This window comes from Trachurus japonicus, chromosome 4 (assembly GCF_045865225.1).
Source record: "Trachurus japonicus isolate A0001 chromosome 4, Traja_1.0".
NCBI classification, from domain to species: domain Eukaryota; kingdom Metazoa; phylum Chordata; class Actinopteri; order Carangiformes; family Carangidae; genus Trachurus; species Trachurus japonicus.
In genome coordinates, this window is record NC_140910.1 from 23,441,433 (window position 1) to 23,466,425 (window position 24,993).

General features: G+C 40.9%; 1 protein-coding gene across 1 annotated transcript in view; it reads right to left on the minus strand.

Moving 5' to 3' along the window:
• fcho1 (FCH and mu domain containing endocytic adaptor 1) overlaps nt 1-24,993 on the minus strand; it is a 70,531-nt gene that overhangs the window by 18,480 nt on the left and 27,058 nt on the right. The window contains exons 3-12 of the mRNA XM_085774827.1: nt 17,572-17,663; nt 12,576-12,650; nt 11,892-12,033; nt 10,600-10,752; nt 9,372-9,476; nt 6,496-6,594; nt 6,270-6,366; nt 5,919-6,036; nt 4,786-4,810; nt 1,898-1,958 (exon numbers count right to left, since the gene is read on the minus strand). Coding sequence (XP_085630953.1) covers nt 1,898-1,958; nt 4,786-4,810; nt 5,919-6,036; nt 6,270-6,366; nt 6,496-6,594; nt 9,372-9,476; nt 10,600-10,752; nt 11,892-12,033; nt 12,576-12,650; nt 17,572-17,663 — 967 coding nt within the window. The remainder of the gene's footprint in view (nt 1-1,897; nt 1,959-4,785; nt 4,811-5,918; nt 6,037-6,269; nt 6,367-6,495; nt 6,595-9,371; nt 9,477-10,599; nt 10,753-11,891; nt 12,034-12,575; nt 12,651-17,571; nt 17,664-24,993) is intronic.

Sequence of the window (24,993 nt, forward strand, 5' to 3'; positions counted from 1 at the left end):
ATAATCGTGATAACCGTAATACCGTGATTATTTCTCTCGTACCAAGAAAATCTATAATTGTGACATCCCAAGATCAGACCATCATTCAAAAAGAAAACCAATAAAGCCAAAAAAAATAAATAAAATGCATGAGAGCAGATTACAAAGCAGCAAGCAGGAGCTTTATTACCCCGGCTCATTGGAGAATATTAGTATTTGGACAAACTGCTGTGACTTCCTCAAAGACAAAGCAGTAATTTGATTCACAGTGAGATTGATAATATCAGAAGAGCAGAGGAACAAGCACAGCAGCACAGATACAGAGACACACACACACACACACACATACAAAAACACAGACAGGAGCAGCAGCACTGCAGAGTGTGTGTTGGAGCTGATGGCTGCGGAGCTGTCAAACAGCCAAACCACCACTTCCTGTCACTTTTAGATATGATGGCACTCCCCCTCCTCTTCCTCTTCAGTTTGGACTCCACTCTGTGCTGCACGTGTTTGTGTCGTGTCGTGTCGCGTTTTTGTGTGTTTGTACCTTGTGGTTTACTGCAAGATCATTGCACGAGGAAGCCTTTGATGAATGAGTTGTTATTCCACCATCAGTCAGCACTAAAAAAGAGCAGCCACTGATAAATGAGTCAGGGCTGCAGAGTCAGGACAGGTTATCGACAGGCGGCTCAGTTCAGCCGGACCACGTCTGGGTTCAACAAGGAGAATGCATTTAGGCTACAAATGGGATTAAGATCTTTATAATTGTCTGGCTCTAGTTAATGAGGCCGTGAATGAAGCCAATTGGGCGAACAAATTGCTCAAACCCCGACCCTCACCTCCGACCTTTTAGATTACGCTTCATTTGAAACATCTCCGTCTCAGTCAGAGGTCGTTATCGAGTCAATTCAGCCGCCTCGTGAGCTTTAGTTTGATAGTTTTGTCATGTGAGCTGATAAAGTAATGGCATATTTAGAAATCTGTAGGTTTCTCAACTAAAGTGGATACATTCAGTTTGAGGACGGCACCGTTTTCTGTTTTGAACTGCTGCCGATTCATTTTTATTTAATAGATACAGATAATATTTAGTTTATTTATTTATAGACTTACAGAAAATTAAGCAGATCCAGGTTTTAATGAATTAAAATCATTATTATCAGTAACCATTTGCAGATTCCTGCTTCAGAAATGTGAAAAGCTTCATATAATTATTATACTTTTTTACTTTTTACTCTTTTAATGCACTATTTAGAAAGTTAACAGTAGAAAGAAAACAGCAAATGGGAATAAAAAGATGGAAAATACAAATCAACGAACGAACAGCACTGGCCAAGAGCTACAGTAGCTGTTTGCTGTAAGCGTGCTAACTTCAGTGGAAGAAAACAGTGTAGCCTATATGTGTTGGTGTTTCTTTCCACCTCTGGACACAGCTGTTGGAGAATAAAGGAACAAAGTTTGATACTGAACTAACAACATTTGCTCTACACTGGAAAGAGCAGAACAGCTGTTAAGGCCAACGTTAGCAAAGTAGCTACAGTAGAGCAAGACCTACAAGTAGCTCCTTTAATGTTTTACAACAACAAATCAAACTTAATCTGTGTGACTTTGATTTCTATGACGGCATGAGTGAAACTGATTGGACAGAATTTACAGTGCTAATGTTTATTGTGTATTATTTTACATGTATATTTCTTTTGTAGTTTTCTTTTCCAATATACGTATACTCATTGATTTTGCTTTATGACTTTGTTTCTTTTCACCAAGACTGATGGGAGGAGAGCTTCTGTAAATATTTGTTCTGTTTCTCCAAAAAACAAAACAAATAAAAAGTCGACTAACACAATATTGAGAAAGAAAAAACAAAAACAAAGTGTTTGCAGATTCCAGACTGAGCAAGTGTGAGCAGGAAAAAGGATATCATTCTGGGTGCTGTCGGCTCGGATGACAAATCCTTCGTCGTCCACTTCCAGGGGTGAATTCTACACACACACGGGAACACACACACACACACACACACACACACGCTGTGTCAGCAACACCGAGACAAATGGCACTTCAGCCACATATCTGACACACAGAAGTGCTCTGTCATGTTGTGTAACAGTAGCTGCAGCTACATGAACCACTGACAGCTTTCTATTGAGAGTGTGGCTGAATGAATAAATAGAGCACCACAACTGTTTCAGGCTTTTTCTGTGGAGCCCGATGAAATGTGAGACTCTTAAAGACCTTTTTTTAAATAATATCACACAGTTTACACCTCAGCAGCTCTTTCACAGTCCAACAATGACGGATAACTTTTTTTTAACAAAGTGCATGAGTTTGTAGACATTTCCATCTGTACGTGCCGGTAATACTTAGCAATATAACAAGTCAACTGAGGTCACTTGAAGCCTACAGAGAGCAGATGTGACAGTCACTAAAAGCTTTCCTAAAATAGACACAAAATTAACATTAACAGATGCAAAATCACAACAGATGACTTGCTTTTCCCTGTAAAGGGATAGTTCAACATTTTGGCAAATTGGCCCATTGCCATAGTTCCTATAGTCTTAGGAGTTAGGAGGCAAATGCAGAGACTGCTTGCCAAAAACTGCCTTTGACTGGAACGCGCATCAGCGGTTTTGCATGAATTTACCTGTAAAACGACTCTGTCTGGTAACGCTCCGTTATTATCTCATAGCGTGGTGAATGTGCAGGTCACAACTTGTCCACCAGAGCGTTTTGGAGTTGTTGGATTGTGTACTTGATGAGTTTGATGAGGGAAACCAAGAAATCCCATGAGCCTCCGTAGCGTAGCTCTGAGCAGCTTGCGGCTCTGCTCCGCCGTTCTAAAAACAGCTTGCATCGACAATTAAAGGTAATATAATGAACCTACTGCTAAAACTATAGGGATTATGGCAATGGGCCAATTTGCCAAAATGTTGAACTATCCCTTTAAGTCTAGGTGGCGGTTAGGGGCTGGGGGTCCAATGTGACTTGTCTCCTATTGTTTCAACATCCAGCCAATTGTGGACCTGGACATGCAGCAGAAGATTTGTCAGATGGACTGAACAATTAAATTAACAAATTAGCAACTTATCTTTTAATTGTTCATTAAAATGAACACTTGTCAATTATGAGTCAATGAGTTTCCTAGCCAAAGGTGAGAAATAATAAAGTCTAAAGTGGGAGAGAAAAAAGTATTAAAGACCTCCGCAAATGAAATGGAAGACTTTTTAATGTGTTATAAACTTTTTTTTTTGAGGGGAACTGAGTTCAGCGTTGTATCGGAGGCCTGCAGACAGATTTAAGGTTATTGACAACACTCCAGTACATCTGCAAAAATACTACAACAACATATCCTGGACTTATTTCCATCGTGTTCCTCAGTGTTTACACAGACCACAGACCACAGACCGGGTCCTCAAGCTGTGTGTGTGTGTGTTGTACATTTAACCAACAGGTCCAACAAAGCTGTTTGTGCTATAGGCAGAAGTGTGTTTTCTCCAGTTTGATGTGAACCATGTCATTACGCCAGGATGTCTGGAGAGTGTACATCAGCTGCAGCCATTTGATCTGCAAAATAAGACCTGAGGAAAAGCAGACATGCACTCCAGCAGCTCCAGTGTGCGAGCAGCTATTTTTAGACTGAGTGGAGACATATAAAGATGGTGTTTCAATAGATCTGATTTCAGTAACAGACCTCAAGAGGCCAGAGTTGACATGACGTGAGTGAAACTGCAGCAAGCAAGTGATCGACTTTTTTTCTGTCAGATCAAAATCCAATTGAGGAAAACTCCAACAAGTCTAGTGGATGCTTCCTGGAGTCTGATCGGGACATAAAAGTCACATTAAAGGAGATAAATGTAACTGCAGTTAGACACCGGGCTTTAAAACCGAATGAATTTATGAGGCAGTCATCAAACCATCCTGAAATGTAAAACTGTCACCATCATCCTCCATTTCAGCAGCCGCTTTAACTTCACCATCACGTTCATTCTCTCACTGCACATTTAACCCAACTTGTCCAGCACCCAAATGGTGAACAGACAAAGTTTTTAACAAGCAGATGGCGAAGACAGTCGAACCTCTAGCAGGAAACAGACAGATATTTTTCACAGGACGTGGAAAACAGAGCTGAAAAGAAGTGTAAATACTGGACTTAACATTTGGCCATGTGGTCAGAAACATAACTCCTGCTGACTGGCTGACACCAGCATGTGTTTGTAATAACTCTGATATAGTTATGATGGTTGTTTATTGCTTTCTACGTCACCCTTAAAGCTAAAACACTCTTAATATTAACTATTTTAAATGGGAATGTGAGTTTCAGTGCATGTATCGTGTTATGCAACTGGTTTTTAAGTGACCTCTGCTTGTAGCTGTCACACTGCAGTCAGAAACCCAATACCCTCTGTGATCTACTCTTTACTCTCTGCTTCCACATCAGCCTGTTAGATAGTTTTCTGGCAGCGTCCAAGGCCCTTTCACACACAATCCAACACACACGCACACACACATGCACGCGCTCACACAGGCAGACATGTACACAAACACACACCTGGCTGTCACGGAGTCATGCACTTCCTCTCTAGCTGCAACATTATCTCCTAAACCTCTTCCCAGAAGTCCTGGAATAAACCTGGGAAACCCCACACCTTCGGTCACGTCATTATCACACACACTAATGACTTCACCCCCCACACACACACACCTCACTTTCTCCCCCACAAACACACACACACACACACACTTGATCACAGCCCCTTCTCTCTCCCCCTTCAGAGCTGCAGTGTTTGGGTGAACGTCGTGTCAGATACTCACCGGTGCCTCCGTCACAGCTGAATCCCTGCAAATATAAAAACACAGAAAGATGTATTTTTGGTTTTCGTTATTCAGCTATAACTCAGACTGAAGCCAGCGGCAAAAAACAAGGATCGAGATTCACTTTCAGAAGATGTGTGGCCTGCACCAGTCAAGACTAGTGGGTTATCCAGCTCAGTTATCTATGGACTCACTCCTACAGGAATTATAAACATAGATTACAATAAAGTGACGAATAATAAAAAGCAGTAGACATTTTGATTTTTGATTTGTGGAATTTACCACAACAACAACAACAAAAAAAGATTATTTCTTTCTTGACATAGTCAATGTTTTTAATTCTGTCCTTGAGCTCAGATTAAGAGAATAACACCAAGAAACTCTGTGATGATAAATGGAAATAAAAACTGCCCCCTGGCCTGTGTTGTCTTTTATCAGACAACTAATCCACAAACTTAAAATACTTGTTTCAACTATAAGATGTAACCTCTCAGTCAGACAGACATTATCAGGGATGAACTACTCTTCTTCTATTATCAGACAAAACAAAAACTCTCTCTATACTTAAGAAATAACTCATATTCCTACACTTATTTAAAGCCTTAGCCTAACTTTAATATCTGGAAATCGAACGGTGTCTCTAATGCTTCTTGTGATATACTGATCTGGTCGTGTTATCATTTGTTTACATTTGTTGTAAATCACTTTCTGCTGTCACTATAAAACTAATTTGCTGTTGCTGGAGTTGAATTTCAAACATCAGCTTCTGTATGAGACATAAATGTGTTTTGCAAATCAGCAATAAGGATGAGATCTTGGTAAATGTGACAGACAGCATGTTGGCGATCTATTTAAAACTCCTCTATGAAGAATGATGTTGTAATATCTGGACACAAGGTTGAACATAACAAAGTGGTTGTCAATTCCTTATTAATGCCAAAAACATTCAAACATTCATGTGTCTCATTGGTTGCTTGTGCGGTTTATGGAAGTCAGGACACTCCTACATACTCCTGATGTGAACGTGCTAAACAGGCTGAGAGGTAGAAATGGGATTGGGCCTTAGTTGTGATGTTCGATGTAGAGCTAAAGGTCTAGGGACTATGGAGTGTATTACAGGTGTGCACACTCACGTGGAGTCTGGCTCTTTGTCCCTCTTGCCCAGGCCGGGGATCCTGAAGGCTTTTGCCCGACTCTTCTTTCCACCTTCAGGAGCCAAAACTGTCATATACTCCTCAAAACCAACCAGAGCTGCAGACAAGAGGCAGTTTGACATGAATAAGAAACATCCACAACACACACGCACACAACCGTCATGTGGGCATTTGTATTTTGTCACTACGGATCTTTCCACCTCCATAATACTCATTGTGGGTGCTTCCATATTTTCATTGTTATGTAAACAGCTGTTTTTTATATTTCTTTTATATCCTTGCTGCCGTTGGAAAAGAGCCAGATCTCTTCCTCGGGGAGTTTCACCGTACCTGGCCGCTCTTTGCCCGTGCCCTTCTGCTCTGCAAATTTCTGGATGAGGTTATCGATGCCGATGTTTTCCACATTCTGCTTGAATTCCTCGTGGACCTGCAGTGGAGATGAGCAGAGTGATTATTTAGTTCTTTATAAAGCCAGAAATATATATGTTTTTTAGAAAAGCAGTGTGAAAACGGATGAGTTCGTCATTGGAGCAGGATTCAGCGTGAACGTACGTACCTGCCCCACCTGGACGTGGGTGTCCTCGATGGAGTGGGAGTAACCTTTGATCAGCTGTTTCATCTGTCGCAGGTGAGCCTCCTCAATTTCCTGAAACTTCTGCTCAAACAAACACAAGGAAATAAACTGTTGACTCATTTTATCTTTCCGAGTGGGTTCATCTCTTCCTCTGACCTTTTTTTTCTCCAAATTAAATCCTTTCAAAAAACAACTAAATGTCATCAGAGCAAAGATGTTTACCTAAAAACAGCTGTTTCCCTGAGAAGCATGGAGATCATTTTAGCCAAGAACAGTTTCACTGGACAGAAAGGAAATGCAACTTTTACACTGATTATGCTGCAACAAGCAGCTAGAATATTTGGTAACTCTTTAATTTCCAGGCCGTTAATTATGATAATGTCTAGTAATAGCCAAGAAATAACAATTAAGTGCAAAGCAATGTCAATGTCAACGGTCAATTTCATAGTAATGTCATGTTTTTCATGAAGGCTAAAGATTCCACATGCAATCAATTGTTATTTCTTGGCTCTATTTCTTGACATTACTATGAAATTGACTGTTATTTCTAGGCTATCTCTAGACATTATGATGCAATTGTTATTTCTTGGCTATATCTTGTAATTAACGGCAGATAAATTAAAGGGTTACCAAGTATTCTAGCTGCTTGTTACAGCATAATCAATGTAAAAGTTGCATTTCTTCTCTGTCTGGTGAAACCGTTCTTAGCTAAAATGATCTCCATGCTTCTACTGTACGTGAAAAAAGGCGAGATTGTATTAGTTCCTAGGCGTGTGTCCTTATTTGCGTTACTTTTCTGCTTTAGTCTCAATTTCCTTTTTGCTTCTGTCTCAATAAAAGAAAGACAAAGAATCACAGCTTCCCTCTGTCTCTATATAATACAATGAGTTTCTGGAGCAGCAGCCAAAATCTAATAAAAAAGAAACTAAAAACTCCACATATGTGCATCACAGTGAAAACAGCCCTTTGAGTGAGATGTGAGAGGCAGTCAGCCAGCACAGGAGGCAGCGGGTTGCCAGGTTGTTAAACCGGTGATAATTTGAGAGGATTTAGTATTTAAGTTTGATCCTGCTCTTTATTCAGCCAGCTCATTTGTTGCTGTCTGGTTCAGGGGGAATTGTCTTGATGTATTGGCCTTGGCCTTAGTTAGGGAAGTGAGCTTGTGAATAGAGCTAGACCTCTGCCAGCTCCTTTTCTCCAATTAACCAGACAAAATGTGGGCAGAGAGCAAAACATAAAACACTCTCACGCATTGTCAACCTGCTGCAGCACAACGCTTCATCCTCATCTGCACCACAGCACTGAGCCACGTTTACTGCAAACTCATCGAGTGGATGAGAAAAAGAATAGAGAATAGAGAGAGAAGAGAAGGGAAGAATAGAGCAAAAACCCTTGTTGTTTGTTGGCTCTTGTCTGGGATTTTACGGTTCTTCTCTGTTTTCTTACTGTAAAATATGAAGATTGGTTGGACAGCAGTTGTTTTCAAGGATTTATCAGTATTTTTCTGCGAACTTATAGAAATATAAGATAAATTGAGGAAACAGTCAGCAAATTAATAAAAGACTGAAAACAACTGGGACTAACCAGATGACCATGCAAGAGTTATATGCTAAGTTCAGTGAAAGCAAACTGCAAGGTAATTCCTATTATTTTGTAACATCGTTGCACAACATTACACTTTGCAACTACAGGCATGTATCGGCTTTTGAATCACTTCTTAAAACCCACTTCTAAAGACCTGCTTTTATGTGATGTCATCCTATGATCTATTTTATCTCACAGTTTTACTCGGATGCTCTTTGTTTTAGTTTACACTTTATACGGTTTATTTTTTATTCCATCTTTTCTGATGTTACTGTATCTCATTTTATTTGCTTTTATCATGCATACTCCCCTTTTAATTATTTTTAACTGCATCGTGCACTCTAATTCGAGTCTCAATTTGTTGTTGGGTTCTTGTATTGCCTGTGTTGCTGTATCGCTTGGGCGGTCCACTTCTTATAGTTTTATGGCATTTGTGACTTGTCTCTTTTATATTGTTTTGTGAAGCACTTTGTGTGCTATATAAATAAAGTTATTATTATTATTATTATTGTGCTTGAGCCCTGACACAGGTGAGCTCTTTGTAAACACCACAGAAGACAAATATAGTCAGAAGGTGCCCATAAGTAGAGCAGAGGAGTCTTTAGCCTCAGTATGTAACGTGGCGTACTTCTGAAAAGTAGAGTTGGCTTAGCAACAACAGCCTGATGCAGGGAGGCTGATGGCGTCCACACACACACTTCCTGTACCTGTTGTGTTCAATCCAGAGGAGGCTGAACTAAAATCACATTCACTGGAAATGACAAAGTTTTCTCCAAACACACACACACCTGCTTCTCTAATTTACTTTTTGTTTCTTCTTTGATCTTTAGACACATACCCCCCCCCCTTTCCCTCAAAGCTATTAGAAGAGATAATTGGTCACAACGATTTCACATGTAAAACACAGACGCACTCATTTGGGTTTGTTGAAAATTTCCATGGAAACAGCAGCAGTAACCATGGAAGTGTGGAGGCAGTGATTAAAGGTAATGAGCGGGGTACAGGATGTGCGAGCGAGTGGGTGTTCAGGAGTCGGAGGGTTGAGGTTTCAACTTTTTTTTTGGAGGGGAGGTATGATGTAGGATAACAAATGAAAAAGGATAAGATGGGAGTTGTGTGGTGCGAGGTTACAGAGAGGGTGAGTGAGCGAGGGAGAGAGGGAGAGAGATGGAGAAAGCCCAAAAGAGGAGAGGAAATACATAAAAACATCACATCAGAGAGTGGGAGAGGTGGATAAAGAAGTGGCCCTGGGCCCAGCTGGAGTCAGAGCTGACCTGGGCGGACTCGCTCATCTTCTGCTCAAACTCTCCTCCCACACGGTTGTACTTCTCGATGCACAGGGCGAATGACTCAGCTGCTTTCTTAGACTTCAGCTCCGCCTAGTGAGGGAGAAAAGGAAAAAAAGAAAAAAAAAAAGGGAAAGCGTCAGCCTTCAGCTCCTGACTCTCATTCACAAACCTCTAATAATAATAATAATATAAAAAAAGAAAAGAAAAGCCCAGCAGTGACTGAATGAGAACAATTTCCGTCCTGTGATTACAACCACTTCTATTCAGCGGCCAGCCTGCACCTTCAGAATAAGAACGGCCATTTGTTCACAGAGTGGATGTCTGACAGCAGAGCAGCTAAAAAAAAAGAAAGAAGATGTTTCCCATGATTGTCGGCCCCGGGCAAATCTAATCCATTTAAACTATCAAGGAGCTCCAGGGTCAAGGAAACAGAGACGGCTAAAAGCCTCTGAATACGACACGAAGTGAACCCTGAGACGGGATTGTTATTATTCAATTGTTTGACAATCTGTTTCAGCAACTGTAAATGATGGATTCATTTTATCGTACATCTTTTTAGTGCCTGCCCGGTTCAAGGTGGGATTGTTCCTCCTCTATTCTGCTTTGTATTGCTGTTCTGAATAATAAAAAAGAAGGTGCAGCAGGCACAGGATGGCAGCTCTTTGTTGCTCTGCCTCTAAGCCGGCAGTGGAGGAACTCACAGAACCAGATTTGTGTCTGTGTAAAACCAGGATAGGATGTCGTTGTGTTGTTGTGTGGGGCAGCAAAACAGCACGACAGATTTGTTTGGTTCATTGTAAACAACCAAAAGTCGACTTAACAAGAAGTCTTCTTAACAACAATACAACAGGAACAGTGGTTAAAAAAAGAAAGAAAAAAGGTCTCCACTCCTCTAATGTTCCTCTAACATCCTGGATTTAAAGGCTCGACCCAAAAAGTAAAGATAAACAGGTTTGCAATCAAACTGACTACAAAGATACAACAGTGAACAAAAAGTTGACCTTCAGCTGGACATTATAGATCTTGCAGCAGATAAAGATGTGTCTCTATTTCTTTGGTAGAAAGTAGTTTCCTTGAAAACTGTGTCTATAACCCTCTACTGCACTGAGGTGAGGGCAGAAAACAAAAACTACTAACTCACACTGATAAATGTTGTTAAAGTGAATTGAGAAAAAGAAAATGCAGACATGCAGAGATGTCAGTGTCCACCGACCTTCTCCACTTCTTTCTGTGGAGCTCCGTCCTTCTTGAGCCGGTCCAGCTCCAAACACTTCCCGTGGTAACCCTCCTTTGACTTCTGGAGGTGACCACTCTGAACCTGCAGCGCCTGCACCGCCTCCACCGTCCCCACCATCTCCTCCTTTGTCTGCATGAAACACACACACACATATATATATATATATATATATATATATATATTAAAAACACGTGGACACGCTGTACAGATCACCATTGTACTTGATACTTTAAGGGCAAATGCAGCAATTACCATGAAGGGAGAAGGCACTAATTGGATTTTCTGAGAGATAAATTAGATCAGGGTGACGGAGGCTCGATGCGGTGGTGAAGTAATGAGGGAATATACAAGTTCACAGAAACACACACACACACACACACACAGACACACAGGCACAGACAGAAGCTTGTTTCCTGTTATATCAATATCTCAAACTGTGACTTTGAGTTTTCAAAGAAGCTTAGAAACTGCTCTGAGATATTATCTGTGTTTTTATAAATCAAGATCAGAATACTTTACCGACCCCCCAGAGGGAAATTAGGTTGAGTTACAGTTGTTCCCTCAGCAGAAAATGGAGAATATGAAGTGGATAAAGATAACAATAAACATTAAGATAGAAATAATAATGTCATTTTACTGTAATTTATATGAGAAAAAAAGAATATGTTAAGAAATAATTGAGGATATGAGTTGTAAGATTGCTCTTGCACATGTCCTGGCAAACATTCCCACACATTTAAACATAGACTCACTATTTTTAATGTGCTTTTATGATGAGATAACCATTATGTAATCTGTACTTTCATATTGTTTTTATAGTGTTTTCGGTAACACTTTATAATAAGTACACACTATTAAGCATTAGTTAAGCATTAAATACTGAATTAATCATTTATAACACATGAATACTCATTAGTATGTAGTTTATAAACACAGTAAAAAATGTTTTACTCATCACTGATAAGGCAAGGCAAGGCAAGGCAAGGCAATAAGCACTAACTTTATTTATAAACTACGTACTAATGAGTATTCATGCGTTATAAATGAAGACTTCCGTATTTATTAATGCTTAACTAATGCTTAATAGAGTGTACTTAGTATAAAGTGTTACCGTGTTTTCTTATTGTGCTTTTACTTCTGTTTTCATGTTTCTTCTAGTTCTGTTAAGCACACTGAATGACCTCTGTGTATGATAATGTGATAACGTATGTAAATTGCCCCGCCTCGTCTTTCGTGTCATCATATCTCTCCTCGGCACAGATACACACCTTGCGGTGGATTTTGACCTGCTCGTCTCCGTACTTGTTGATGTCCCGGATGAGGTCGTTCATCTTCCTCATCAGCTCCAGGTGGCAGAGAGCCAGTTTGTCTGAGGACACCCTGAACACGTCCCACATGGGAGCAAACGTCCTAGAACACAAATATATGATCAGACACGCTCAAGAAAAGACTTCTGGGCTGAAACTGTTCCTTCATTCAAGATTTATTTTTAATACCACATGTCACACAGTGGACACACTGCAAAGTCTAAAACTAAGGTTGTTAAACAGAAGTTCGTCACAGCAGCCACATTTGGTTCAATGAGAATTAGTTAATACTAAATAAACAACAAGCAGATTCCAAGTAGGATTTATTAAAATACTTTATCAGATTTGATTGCTTTGCCTCTAGTGAATCCAATACACGATCTATAGTGAGAAACCGTGCCATTAAACAGACAACATATGTATCGAAGCATATAGGCTAAATGGTGACGAGGGCATGATTTGAATCATAAATGTGGACATTTGGTGACGCAGATGGTCCTCATTCATATCTCATGTGTGGCCATATGATCATTACATCTATAATTACACTAAAACAACAACATCATCTGTTCTACTGTACAGGAGGAGGGGGAGGGAGAGGAAGCTGCTGCACTGTGCTGTGTTTACATGGCGGCTCTCACTCACCCCTGTGGACTTCCATTGCTCGCCATCTTGGCCAGTTTGCTCATTGATTTGGAGTAGGTCTCCTCAACGGCAGCTCTGCAAAAAAATAAACACAAACATCAGCAAAATAACTGGCAGACGGGCTCAAAGGAAACCTGAACATCTTGGATTCCCCCATTATAAACCTGTATAGTGGATCTACTGTACAGTTCAGTTCAATCTAGTTCAGTTCAGTTCAATTCAGTTCAGTTCAATTTAGCCGAACATCTAACCTGCACCACATGGGATTACAAGACACTGTTATATCTATAAAAAAGTACATGTTCATGTACATAAAAGAAATAGAGCAAAGTTGTACATTTAGTCCAGCTGCAACTAATTATTATTTTCATAATTGATTATTGATCGGCAGATTATTTTCTCAATAAATGGTTCAGTCTGTGAAGTAGAATAACTGTTCAGCAGAGCCCACACAGTCCAAAACAAATACATATTTATTATTTCACCCATAAATATATTAAAACCAAGTAACAAATAGTCAAATTTGAGAAGTTGGAATCAGGAAATATTTGGCATTTAGGATGACTGACGTTATCAATTATTGATTACCAAAACAGGCGCGCTGGCTGATATTCCTTTGATTGACAGATGGTTGCAGCTCTAAACTTTATTTTTTCAAACAGCAGTGTGTGTGTGTGTGTGTGTGTGTGTGTGTGTGTGTGTGTGTGTGTGTGTGTGTGTGTGTTATACATTGGCAGAAACACGACAGAAAGACCAACGTTGTGTGAACTCCTGAAAGAGTAAATTTTTCTAAATGGCCTTTAGAGTGGTGGTGAACATAATGTACTCCAGTCCAGTCGCACTTCCTCACAGCGCTACTTCCTCCTCTAACGGCCTCATCGAACGTCCTGGTCTCTGTGTGGAGCTCAGATCCGCCGCCGCCGCCGCAGGCAGGGAGGTAAAGATTAATTTTCATCAGTGTTGGGTAAATATTGCAATAGGCCACATTTAAATGATGAATAGACTTGTTTTGTGAGGCTGGGCATAAAACTTTAATAAGCATCTGTAAACCCTGAAGAAAGAGAGAGAGACGGACAGAGAGAGAGAGAGAGAGAGAGAGAGAGAGCGGTCCAAACATCCCGAGGGTGAACAGACAGAACGAATCGCTGACAGACGGAGACATAAACTCACAACAGTTGATGTTCAGCACTGATGCTGAAGTTGTGTTGAGGATTTTTGTTCGTTTGTTTGTTTTTGTACATTTTTTTCAGCCAATTTGTCAATACCCAAAAGTACTGATGACAGAAGAATAAAGAGCAAAACCAAAAGTTTCCCACACAAAGAATTGATTTTTCTTTTTTGTAAAAAAAAATCACTTGGAGAAACATTGTTAAATAAACTTTATGTTTTGATTTAAGTCATATTTCTTCTGATTCTGTGAGCTGGGATAGTGTCGTTGACTTCAAACCACACGGACAGTGAGACATGTGTATAATTATATTCTCCATGCAAATGTTTTCATCTTATGTGCAGCAAATATTTAGATTTGAGAGGCTGAAACCAGCACCAGAAACCTGAAACCAACTGGAGTTTCATTATGAATCTGGCCTTTCAGTGCCATACTGTGGACAAACTAACGGACTTGAGTCTGAAAATAAAAAATAAACTCATTATGAATTTATTAAACACCTTTTTAAGTCACTGATCAGTTTTGTCTATGTCTCAAAGCAGTGATACAATACTTTACAATAACTCAGACCAGTGGTCCGATCATACAAGATTAGCAGCAAATTCTCACAATTATTATCGTGTTAATTAATACACTAAATGTTTGATGAATTAATTGCCTAAATAGTTTCGGCTCTTCATGTCTCCTGCGTCGCGGCAGCAGTGTATCATGATGAGAATGTGCACCGGGGCAGGAGCAGATTTAACTCGGTGATTCTCAGTCTCTTATATCAAAATGACCTTTCAGGGAAGAAGAACGAGAGAAAGACAAGAGAAGATTTATCAGCACAATTGCCCTTTCTCCATCCTGTGGGATCACACGCCATTTCACCCACAGTGCCTCTATTTCATTTCCTGGCTGCTGAGTTTTTGTTGTCTGCTGCTGTCTGAGCAGATAAGTGAATTTCCCCCTCGTGAGGAATGTGCACCGGCGCTCTGAATCACTGTCAGGATTATATCGCCGGTCTGCGTTCACCTCCGTCCTGTGGGAACTCTCCTTTACTTTCCATAATTAACCCACCGATAATCACTCGTTAGTTAGAGAACGAAGCATTTAATAAAAACAGCGATAAACAAAACTACCCACTTTGAGCAGACGCTTTTAATTAGGTAATTGACCCACTCACCTAGTTACCGTTGCTACGCCTGTCTGTCACGGACCGAGGTCACAGTGCCTAAAGTGGCAGTGACTGCTGATCAAACTTAATTATAACGTCCGGGGGCGACGTGTGGCGCAGTGGGTTGAGCATTTCCTGTCCCTCTCAACTGTACTATCAAATAAAAGCAAAAAAAGGCCCAAAAATAAACTTTAAAAGAAAAAAAACTTAATTATAACGTCATAAATCACTAATGACTGGACACTGACATCACACTGTAGAAACCATGGAGATCAAGTCCAAGCATCTCAGTGCAGAACTGGTTAGTCTTACTGTTTGGCTTCTTACCTTATTTACCTTCTTGTATTTTCGAACCATATCTTTTATTTTTAACATTAGAGGATTAAACGACGATGAAAACATAATTTCTTAGATAGCTGGAGCGTAAACTCATGTAAATCCAACAGGGACGAGGCCGGAGCTGCTAAATTGAACCCAGAGTCCAGAACAGGACCTTTGTCACTCCTGAAGTTTGTTTAATTTAATTTAGTTTATTGGATAGGGACAATGCAGGTTAACATAATAACACTTCCACTCCTTACAAACAAGTCAATGTGACTGATGTTCTGCATACAGAGATCATAGCTAATGCTAGTTTCCAACTCCCGTCCCTAGTTAGGCTTTCAGTAAAAGAAAGAAAGTAAGAAAAAGGGATCAAATGTACATACTATTACAATAAAATGTACAATAGATCTAAAATCATAACATAAAGTCATGACCCATTAAAAATGCATACAGCTCTGATTTTGTTTCAGCCAGACTTTAACATTTTTATTACCAGTCCTAATGTCTCGGGTTTTATTTCGGTCGGTAGTGAGTTCCACATCTAGGAGCCCTTTATAGAGAAGGCTGATGCCCAGAGGAGGTCTTACTGTTAAAGGGATAGTTCAACATTTTGGCAAATTGGCCCATTGCCATAATCCCTATAGACATAGCAGTAGGTTTGTTAACTTTATTTGTCGGTGTAAGCTATTTTTAGAACGGAGGAGCGGAGCGTCAGGCTGCTCAGAGCTATGCTATGGAGGCTAAAGGAATTTCTTGGTTTCCCTCATCAAACTCATCAAATACAAAATCCCAAAACTCCAAAACGCTTTCGTGGACAAGTTGTGACCTGCACATTCACCATGCTATGAGATAATAATGGAATGTTACGAAACTGAGCCTTTTTGAGGTAAATACAGAAACTGCTTGCTGAAAAACTGTCCCTGAACGCAACGCGCATCAGCGGTTTTGCATGAATTTACCTCTAAAACGGCTCCGTCTCGTAACGTTCCATTATTATCTCCTAGCGTGGTGATTGTGCAGCTCACAACTTGTCCACGACAGCCTTTTGGAGTTGTTTGATGAGGAAAACCAAGAAATTCCGTTAGCCTCCATAGCATAGCCCTGAGCAGCCTGACGCTCCGCTCCTCCGTTCTAAAAATAGCTTACACCGACAATTAAAGGTAACGAACCTACTGCTATGACTATAGCGATTATGTCAATGGGCCAATTTGCCAAAATGTTGAACTATCCCTTTAAGACAGTCTTAACTTAACAAAAAACAAAGATGGACTCATTTTAACATTAAAATATTGGACACTCTACTCCTAGGCTAAGTCAGGACCACTCAGGTTTAACTAAGTCTACAGTATCTTTGTGAAACCGACCTCTCCTCCAAAGTTTAATCAGGACCAGACCAGAGAGGGTCGTCGCATTTATTTCAGTCCACACCTGAAATACTCTTTTAACACTTACCTGCTAAAACAAATCGTACACAAATGGGAATCAACCGGGGTTCAGATTTACCAGACAAAATAGCACTGGTGTGAAAATATACCAGAAGGATGAGCATAAAATGCCTTCATGTCATGGTGGGGAACTCCTTCCCTCCATACTCCTGGAGGTTGTAGGTAACTCTTGGTTACTACTGTAAATCTGTCATGTTAAGACGGCAGCTTCACCTCACACGCTCTTTCATCTCTTATCTCTTTCACTGAAGGTCGGGGCTTCAACATGTGTAGAAATCTAAAGCTTCACGGAGTCTCATTACGGCTCAAATGGATGAGCAGTCAGCTGAAGTGAAGGAACTCATTAAAAGAAGGAGTATTTGTGGCAAACGAGCATAAAAGATACACACACTTCGTCTTTACTGTAGGAGTCGACCGGCCGTGTTCAAGGTGATGTGCGATGATGAGATCCAAGAAGTCGATTCGACTCTTTTCTTGTATAACCATGACCTGACTGACTGAGAAGAAGCTTCAGACGCGTTTGAGAGATGAGGTGCACTTCAAAAAAAAAAAAAAAAAGTAGCACGGCAGTGAGGACAGGTGTCAGAGGTCGACCCACTGAAGCGGCGGTAACAAAGACGGGCTTGTTAAACTTGCTCCTCTGCACGATCTGCATTCTGCTGACGGGTCTTTGAAGCAGCATAAATCATGAACACCTTGATACCACCGCTCTCAAAAAAACGGTGCATTTATAATCTCGGAGCATTTCACCCAACCTTGGCACAGGCTCTCGTCTTTCTTTCTTTCTTTCTTTCCAAGCGCCAAGTCAAGAATGTCGATTTTTTTTTTTTTTTCTCCAGTCGAGCCCCCGTCTCCCACCAAACACCTCCCACACACAGATTCACAAATACACAGGGACCTTACCTCTCACGGACAAACTCTGCGAGCTCCTTGGTTGCCAGCTGGCCGTGCTTCATGTTGTGGTAGAGCACGTCAAAGCCGCCATTCTTCTCCCCCTGCAGAGGAACGCATAAACACACACACACACACCGTCTGTTAGTATCTAAACGAGGAGCAGAGATGGAGATGAAGATGTCAGGTGATGCTTCAGTGCAACTCCATAAACCGCGCCAGACATCTGATTTAACTGAGGTGAAAATCTCCTTCTCATTCTTTATGGATCAGAGACATTTTTCATATTGTTAATGGAGATAATAAGATGAGCCAGAGACGCTCTCCTGCCAGATTTAATAAAACAAGCTGAAGGGTTGATGTTCGAGACTTTTCCAGAGATGATATTAATCTGATTAATGATTATTTCGTGACCAGTGTGCACATTTTATTAACTGTTGATACTAAGTTAAATCATTTTCTGTGACATTATTCATGTATTCATACTGCACTTTGCAGACATGTCCTGTTGCTGACTCATTTGACACAACAACACAACTTGTTATGAACAACATTTTTTGGCATTTCTGTGTTGAAGAAAATCCAACAAACAAAAAAAATAAATAAAAAAAACTGCTTTAAACTCTGTTTAGACTTGGGATCAATCATTTGATGACAGATTACTGGAACACGTGCTGGTGTCATATTCTACTGACTTCATAGGAGTCATATTTCCTTAAAGAAATAGTTCACCAGAAAATGAAATTCAGTCATTATTGACTCACCCTTGTGCTCACCCTGCATTGAAATTGCCTGGGGCGCACTCTGACGTTCACGCACATGAACGTCAGAGTGCAATACAGGACTGTTTAGGCTTTAAAAATGTCCTAAAAGGCGTCGTTTCGAGTAAACTCTGGATTATATCCCTTGAGGACACTTGGATTGCAGCGGACGAGCAGTGTAGAGGAATATTACAAGGTTTTTGTGTAGTTTTATGGACCTTTTTGTGTCGGGCGCTACTGACTGAATTTCATTTTTTGGTGAACTATTCCTTTAAGTACGACTTAAAGATAAAAAAAGATCATGACTGAGCATATAGGCCAGTTCTGTTTTTCTTTAATATTTTAAATATCGCCTATTATTGCGATATTCCTTTATTATTTCTCCATAACTTTAAATATCCAAGACAGATTTTAAAGTTTAGGAAAAACAAACATCCTTTGTTTTTATTCATCCACAAATCCTCTAGTAATCTGCTTCATCGTGATGTGAGGGTGTGTTTTGACAGTGAGGGCCACACATAAATATTAATTATTGGTTAATTGATTTATCAATGACATGTTCTGTTCAGATATCAGACTGTTTTTTCTCTGAGCTGTGTGACGGGTGCTTACTTTCAGATCCTCTCAATTTCGATGGGTTTAAATATTTACAGTGTTTTTTTTTTTCAGTGTTGATGGAGGCGGTTGTATTTATTCAGCGTCACTGCTCCTGCTTGGCAACACCGAGCATTTTAACTGACACAGTGGGAAACAACAACACCACAGACACTCATTTATCTCTTATTCATTTGTTTGAAGCATTTGGCATTTTGCTGCTTTTGGCTCAACAAAGAGCTGTGGTGACATTTAGAGTGACGAATATTCAACAGATCAGTTTTTTTCCCTGTTATTTCACTGCTGCTGCTGCTGCTGCATCAAAATCTCCCTGTTTGCTGCTCATTTGTTGAGCATGAAAATCTCAGGGCCAACATGACTCAGGATATCGCTCACTGCTGAGGAGGAACCCACAGAGTTGGTTGCTGCAGAGAGGAAGAGGAGGAGAGAGATGTCAACCACAGCACACACACAAACACACACACACACACACACACACACACACATCACTGAAAACCAAAAACACCAGTCTGAGCCTCAGCCTCGATAATAATAATCCAAAGACGTGCTGGTATATTGTGACTTTCCTTCAGGGTGTCACAGCCACATGAGATGCAGGAAAGGTGGGTGTTCTCACGAGAATGAAAAAAGAGATGTATCCGTTTAAAAAAATAATAGTTTACTAAAAGAAAATGTTATTGCATCCATCATTCTGTAGAAAAACTACATATGCGCTCCCTTTCTCGTCACAGCTCTCACCTAAACACTTTAGCCATCCTGTGACGTCATTTAAACCACTCCCGTGAAAATCGTGTTTTCTGAGCTTTTCACATGTTCCTGTGGCATTTTTCTTGTGTTAGAGCACTTATCAGCAGAGAAGGAAGTGCAAAATTGCATTTCAGAGTTTTTCTGCCTTCAAACTGCTGTGAACCAATGGCAGACTCAAACTGTAATTGTACAATGTCCAGCTGTCAGCAAGCGGGGGGGTGGGGTGCGAGGAGGTGGCTGGGCGGGTGCAGAGCAGCGCAGTCTCCGCCCACCCCCCAGAGGTACATTGCTAATGTGCATGGCTAATGAGCTGGTTTTAAAATGGCCGAAAAGGGTCGCGGGAGTGGGACTTTAAATTAAAGGGAAACTATGCAAGTCAGGTCACTTTTCTGCTGTTTTGCTAACCCTCCTCCTGGCCATGTGCATTTGTTTACAACGAAGCCGGCGAGAAAGCGATCAATAGAGCGGTAGATAACGTTACGACATGTATATATTTGTGTAGTTTAATCCGTCATAAACAAGAGATTACGGGTTACGGAGTGCATTTGTTGTTGCTGTGTCACAGAGACGAGAGCTGGGACACCAGGTCGGCAAAGATGGTTTTCAGCCAAGAGACGCAATAAGAGACATGCACATGGAAGTCAGAGAGCCTCCATTCTTTCTGTAACAAGTTAAACCATTTATTAAACCATCACAATTACTCCAAAGCTGTTTAATTAAGGTAAAAATGTAGCATAGTTGCTACAGATCCTGCATAGTTCCTCTTCAAAGGAGCACTCTACATATATAATGCATAGCCTAAAAATACAAACTATGAAATTCAAAACTTATGAAACTATTTAATTTAGCTTTCATTCATCCATAAATTATGGCTCTTACAGCTGGACTGAAACAGCGTTTTTTATTTTTTGTTTGTTTGTTTTGTTGTGGCGGCCCGTGACGCTTCTTGAGCCTTTTACTCCACATTGGTCAGCGAGCAGACGGCCGGCCTGTCGGTCGCAGACGGAGACACAGACGGAGACACAGACAGCTGCCTCTCAGCACCTAAAAATAACCGCGTCGCAGGAGAACACAGCAGCTCCCAGGTACCAGGGGAATGGCAGGAATGCCAAGGAAGGGTCACTCAGCACACACACACTCACACACACACTCACACTGTTTGCGAATACAAAACAGAGACAGACCGGAGAGGCGAACTGAGCGGCTCGGCTCGGTTGTTTTGAAGATACGAGACCAGACAGACAGAAAACAGCAAACAGCCAGAGAGCCGAACCACTGAGGCATCGAGACGGCGACGGTCTCCTGGGCATCCGGACGACAGGATGAAAAAAGCTCCCAAAAAAAAAACTTTAATGGAGAGTAAACAAAACCTTATTTGTCCCAATTTTAAGATCTACTAATGCCCAAAACATCGCCTTCATTCAGTCCAGTGTGCAGTCTAGACCTGAAAGAAGCAGACTGATGATCCAATTAGTCGAAAAACAGAAAATGTTCTGTTTTTCAACCTTTCAACTCAGTTTTAGATTTTTTTCTTCCCTCCTGTTTCCAATTTTTTCTTTTAACTTACTAAACTCAACAATTACCGGTAGTTGAGCAGGTACAAATTAGTACCTTTTTTTTTTTTTCCATGAGACAGGATACACACACAAATGTTTTTCTGCAATATTTCTAACAGAAAATCAATAAACAAAATAACAAGGTCAGGCTAAAAGCATCTCCTGAGGCGAATGTTGAATCGTCTGTGTGTTCACATTGTGGCTCATCTGTCTGGTGGTGTTTCTAATGTCAGGAGTAAAATTTCACTCACCTAATTTGTACTGGCAGAAATCTTAACATTTCATACATCTCAGTTTACAGAATATCAAAATCTTTATGTACTGCTTGAGATGCTTGAGATAACATGTTTTACTTTTGGTGGTTTGGGTGAACTGGCCCTTTTTACACAACATCCTTGATACAAATAACATAATTTTTGCTCTCATGACTAAAATATGACTCTAATATTTCATCTTTCTTTATTGAACGACAGTTTATCATCCAGAACTAAAAACGGCTTTAAAATACATTTATTCAAATTAGAGCGAAACAGGACAATTACACTGAATAAAACATGACACATCCAATATTATCAGTTGGTTTCATCATTTTCTATCTTATCCGTGTTCAATCCTATTTTCTCCCATTTCTCGACGAAGAATAGGGGGTTTTGTGTTATCAAACAAACAATAGTTGAGTGCTTTAACATTAGCGTTTGATGAACAGTGGAGAGGCCTCGAGCCGGCGGCTGCATGGAGCTGTTTACCGGCGGCGGGGGTCTGCTGCTCCATTCAACAGGGCGACCATCACTCTCCCCGGGTTTTGTCTCTTTCTTGCAGTTGGCAGAGGCCTTTTGTCGAAACTCTACCCTCGCAGTAGAAAGATGAGCTGCCAGCCTAAGCCTACACACACACACACACACACACACACACACCTGCCTCTCCACAGGACGACGCAGCACCTGTCCACCACTGCTGGCAGCCTGGATGTAAACAGAGCCTGACCGTACTAGATGATCATGGTGCTCGAATGGGGTTTTGCAAACTGTATTTGCTGATGGTAACAGTCAATAAGACGGATGTTTAAAGAGGCAAATGTGAGCACTTTAGCTTCTTAGTATTTCATATTTGCTCTCATATTTCCTCATGACTCATAATTTGAGATAATTTTTAGTAGTTTCTAACAAGCGACACAATGCTGGTATTGTAGCGGTTTGTCTCGCTCCTGCCTGAAATGCAGCTTGTTTTCAGTCAGAGTCTGTTCTTCCAGGTGAAACTGAAACACCTGAGGGAGGAAGAAAAGTCACATCATCCTTTATATGAATGACTTATTGACTAATTGAATGATTGATTTAATGCTGCATTCAAGTGCCCTTCCCCTAAGTGCTTATTATGAGACACTATTCAACAGCAATAATCAGGAGGGCCACAGGGCGACTTATAATTCAGAAGAACATTAAATTACCATTACAAATCGGACCGAGTGTTCTCCATCTTTGTTGCCATACTTGGTCTAGAAACTTTGTTCAAATAGATTTCAGGTTTTAACAGTTCATCACACAATGAGCAATGACACACAAAATGAAATTCAACCTCAGCAACACCAAACCCACAAAATACAGACACGCTGCTCTTCAGGGAAATCTTTCTGTCTGCCAGTTTCTGTCAACCTCTCAACATGGCACACAGGGACCACAGTTACTTACGGAGAAAATTGTGTTAGATTATCTTTATCTCAAACTCCAACTTTCCATCATAAATAGAGAAATTGTGAATTGTGAAGAGGATTATACTCATGAACCGGAGAGTACGGAAACCCAATTGTTTTTGTTTAAACAATTGGCTAAAGACCTTTATAGAATTAATAACGATGGAACAACAAGCAGCTTCAGCACAACAGGATCTGTACCGAGACGGTCTATAGATCAGGGATGTCAAACATACGGCCCAGAGGAGGCATAATGTTGTGGAAATTGCAAGAATCTTTCTCAAGAAAATTCAGGTTGCTCATAACATGTTTTGTAAAAGAAGTAAAACAACGGGTATATTTAGAGTTCTCCTTATTTATAGGTTATTATTATGCTATTATTTCACTGGTCCGGCCCACTTGAGATCATCAAATTACGCTCTGTGTGACCCCTGGTCTAGATGGACCTTGGACACTCATTAAAAAACACTTCAATGTGAGAAATGCACTTCAAGAATGACTGTAATTGATGCAGCGCAGGGTTTCCCGCAGCGCTTTCCTGTTAAGGCGGCCGCCTTAACAACAAAGAACTGCCGCCTAAACAAACGCCGTAAAAAAAAAAAAAGTAGCGATATCCGCCGCCACCGCCAACAGGACAGACACCACCTTAACTAACAAATTTTCTGGGGGAAACACTGCAGCCAGTATATGAATATTATGAATTTTAGTTTAGTTGGTACTGTAGAAAACCAAATCCCCTTGGTGAAATGCTGACACAGTGAGTTTACTATGTTTATGTCAGTAGTCTGTAATTCCTGGCAAATGTCTTTATGTTGTGTGTGTGTGTATATGCATTGTTTTGTTATATGTTTTTAAATTAGATGTAAATAAATAGAGAAATTAGCAGCAACTTTTTTTTTTTACCAGAGCTTTCTGGTGTCTCAATCAAACTATTTCAAACTATTTCACATCTCCCCATCCTACATCTGCCTCAGCGTCTCCGTGTCCCACACCTCATGGCCCGACATGAGAAGAGGACTGTGTACAAACACGTCTCCGATTGGCAGGTGCAACGCAGATGAAACCATCACTGTGCGACGACGCTTGTGCGTGTTTGAGTGTGCGGGTCCCTGACGGAGCAGCCAGAGGCGAGCCGGTACTTCTGCACGTCGAGTCCTGGCCAGGCAACCTGATGGCACATTACAGCGACACAGCGAAGCCCCAGTGTCAAGTCCTCAAGTGTGTTCAAGTGCCATAATGTATTCTTTAAGCCCTTTGGTGAATGAAAAACGTCTGATATATGCAACCCCCCCACCACCACCACCACCACCACCAACCCCCTCCTCTCCCTTTAACTGATCTCTTTTTCATCAATTAAGTTGACCGTTTTGGTCACGCACGACGGAGCCCATTACCATGACAATGAGCGGGATGATGGGAGCGGAGAGGGAGGGATGGTTGGGTTGTAAAAAAAAAGTGTATGTGGGCAAACTTCTCATGGAGACGCCACTACGACGAGGTGAAGGGGTCCTGCTCAAATTTGTTAAAGGGGGGGGGGTGGTGATTATCATTTTATCTCAGTAAATCAAGCAGCCTGTTGAAGGGTTACGATCCAACCGTGTTCGAACCAGTCGACAAGATGGCGGCGGCGGCCAGGACCATTTAACTTTATGGGCTTTAAAAAAAACAACAGGTGTGCTGCCGCTGAGCCTCACGCTCTTTATTCAGGCTCAAACAAAAAATGCCAACACTTAACAATTTCCCAAACACTTAAAAATGCAAATCCGAACCCCGCTACCCCCCTACCCCCCCTACCCCCCCTCTAGTGACGCTCTGCAGGAAAAAACATACAAGCAGAGGTCGACGTTTAGGTTCAGCTGTGGGTCACGTCTTTTCACTGGTGGAGACAATGGCGGAGAATCACATCTACGAGTTTTGAAGAGTTTGTTTTCCTTAAATTTGAATATTAAAGGAATAGTTCACCAAAAAAATGAAATTCAGTCATTGACTCACCCTCATACTGATGAATACTCCATAGTTTTTTATTCCTCAAAGTGCTGGAGACCCGGGAGGGTGGTTCGTAGTCCAA